At 47.6% G+C, this 2,964-nt stretch overlaps 1 protein-coding gene across 2 annotated transcripts in view; it reads right to left on the bottom strand.

Annotated features, from left to right (window-relative positions):
• The window catches only part of SLC9A6 (solute carrier family 9, subfamily A (NHE6, cation proton antiporter 6), member 6), a 62,889-nt gene extending 60,197 nt beyond the window's left edge, over positions 1-2,692 (bottom strand). For both annotated transcript variants that reach the window (XM_012655484.1, XM_012655485.1), the window contains exon 1: positions 2,291-2,692. In XM_012655484.1, the coding sequence (XP_012510938.1) occupies positions 2,291-2,615 (325 nt within the window). In that variant the 5' untranslated portion in view covers positions 2,616-2,692. The remainder of the gene's footprint in view (positions 1-2,290) is intronic.
• Between the last annotated feature and the right edge of the window lie 272 nt (positions 2,693-2,964).

Raw genomic sequence — 2,964 nt, 5'->3', positions numbered from 1 at the left:
AATGATATCAGCTATCAAAGAACAAATATTTTCAGGGCAATTTAAAGTCCCTATTTGATTTAAAAAAAATACTATATTTGCCTCTCAACTTACGAGACTGAGCAGTTAGGACTGTTCTGAGCCTAACTTGAGAAAATGCAGTTGTAACAGTAATAATAATAATAGCACTGCTATAATTTATTCAGCATTTACTTAGGAGTCAGATACTAGGCTAAAACATTTTTTCCTCACAGTAATCTTACTATTATCACTCCAAAAATATAGGTGAGGGTAAAAGAGAGTAAGGAACTTGCCTAAGACCACATATAGCTATTGGCACAGTGGGACAGGAATCCAGGTCTGATTCTAAAGCAGGGGTTGGCAAACTACAGCCCTTGGTCTGTTTTTGAATGGCCCAGGAGCTAAGAATGGCTTTTAAGTTTTTAAAGGTTTATAAAAAGAAAAAATAAATAAAATAAAGAATAAAATGCAACAGAGACATGGAGATCTATGTGCCTGCAAAGTTGAAAATCTTTACTATCTGGCTGTTTACAGAAAAAAATTCCCTGACCTCTGGTCTAAAGCCTTGTACCTTTAACCACATCACACTATCCATCTCTACAAGGAAGAGGTATCTGTGATCAGTTCCTTATTTTAACTTTATAATACTTATCTGGCATTTAACCAAATTTAAGACGCCAGTATTTTCTTTACATGACCTGTCTATAAATTCCTTGACGGCAAGGGTCTTATACCTCTTTGTATTTTCTGTGCATAATTCATAGTAGGTTGAACAATAAATGTTTGTTGGGAATACTAAATAAATCACTGTTATACAGAAAATTATATAGAAATGTATAGCTTATCTGGCCAATTTGGCTTAAGGTGCACTGCAAATGAAATGTAAACCATATTAAATATAAAAACCACCTAATATGTCTAAAAACTAGGAATCCTAGTGAACAGAAATATCTTACACAAAGGCTTAGAATTGTATTACCTTACAAATGAAAAACAAGCGCCAGTTCGTGCATTTTCCTAAGGTACATGACCACCTTTCCTTACTATCCTTGAGATGCACATTCCAGAAGTCTGGCTGAGGGGAAGTGGGGGTGCATGGAGAAATGTCTTTTTGTGCCAAAGCTTCCTCTACCTATCTGGTAGTCTGAGAGGCAAACCTCAAAGAGCTCGTCAGTTTCAGATTGTTTCAAATGAAGACAATCTTCACACATGTACTGCACAGAAAGGATGGTTTGTCTGTCCTCGCTTCTTCTTCGGCAATACCCTCACAGTCAGATTAGGACAGTCAGCAATATGTATCTTTTCCCCTCATGAGGCCCCAGCACAGCTCAAGATGCTTCTGAGCCCATGCTTTGATTTACCCTATTCGCCTCGTCACGAACAAATAATAAATAAATAAACCTCAAAAAGAAAGACACAAGAACCAAAGCCGTTTATTCAATAATCAGTCAATAACTTGATGCCAACAGCAAGACACCCATACTGCATATGCGTGGTGTTTGTAATTACTGTTTGTCTGAACTGTCCTGATCATCGTATAGTACACCACACTGCTGGAAGAACCTTAACTCTTCCTCGTCCTCACTTGTGCATGCCTGAATTGGAAGGGTCAACCATACGCATCCATATCGGATATTACAGGCATAATACAATAAATAGGACGTCAGTAAAAATGCCCTAAGCCTTCTGCAGCCTATCTCACGCTCAGGTTTTTACTCCAGCTCCACAAGAGTAAGGTTTTCATTTTCAACCTCTAAAGGACAGGGCGTAGCAAGAGCTGGGTGATGAGTAAAGGTCGACTCTGGCTCCAAAAGAACGCCAGATTCTGGGCAGTAGGGATACCACTGCAGCTTCAGTGAACCTTAAACAAACTGACACCCCAGAGAAATAATCGCAATGGTGTCCTCCCCTCCCCCAGCCCCCAGACCAATCCGAGACACCGCACCCACTCCCTTCCCATCCTCAGCCCCAGGTCCCGAGCTTCGTAGGCAGAGAAAGAGGGGGAGGGTGCTGAGGAAAAAGGGGGTGGGGTCGGAGGCGAAAAAGGTGGAGAGGCAGAGAAAATGGGGGGCGAGGCTAAGGAGGAAAGGGGATGAGGCAGAGGAAAGGGGGGCGTAGCAGAAAAAAGGGGGGTGAGGGAGAGAAACAGGGGGGGAAGGCGAGGCAGAAAATGGAAGGAATTAGAAGGGGAGCCGAACGTAGGCCAAGCAGGGCTGGGAGAGGAGGCGAAGCAGCGGCCGGGCAGAGAAAGGGGCAGCGCCAGGAGGCTGACAGGGGTTGAGGCACTTACCATAAATCATAGCCAGGCCAGTTTCGTGCAGGAAGCGGGCCCGGCGGTGTTTGAAGAGCCAGATCGTGAGAATAGTGAGGGTGAGGAGCAGGATGAAGATGAGCAGATTGGCGCTGTCCTGCCGGTGGCTCTCTTCGGCTTGCTTCTCCGACACGATTTCCTCGTCCATGGCTCTCGCCCCTCCGCCGGTGCCGTCCGAAGCCCCTGCCCAGTCAAAGACGGCCACTGCGAGGAGCAACCAGACGGGCCGCATGAGCGGGCGGGCCCGGAGGCCGCCGCTGACGCCTCGGCGGAGGGGTGCCCGCCGCCAGCAGCGCGGAGCCATGTCTCCCCCCGCCCCCCGCCCCTATCCTCACCCGCAGCCGCCCGCGGTCGGACCACTCCCCGAGGGCTCACGGGAAAGGGGCGGGGCCCGAGGGAAGGCGTCGGAGAGCGCGCCGCCGCCGCCGCCGCTCTTAAAGGGGCCGTGGCATCCCCAACTCACTCTTCCCCTCTCCTTTGCCCTCCTGCACCTGGGCATGCACAGTCTGGCGCGGCCCGGGACTGAAAGGCCGTTGAATCTAGTACATTGCGTTCTGCTAAAGAAACATCCACTCAGTGTAATCAAGCAGAGGTAGATTGCACTCTTGTCTACTTTGATCCTATTCTTAGAACTCTCGGGGGAATCGATCTTT

Source organism: Propithecus coquereli, unplaced genomic scaffold (genome assembly GCF_000956105.1).
Source record: "Propithecus coquereli isolate 6110/MARCELLA unplaced genomic scaffold, Pcoq_1.0 Scaffold478, whole genome shotgun sequence".
Lineage (NCBI taxonomy): Eukaryota > Metazoa > Chordata > Mammalia > Primates > Indriidae > Propithecus > Propithecus coquereli.
This window is presented reverse-complemented; position numbering and strand designations above follow the sequence as displayed.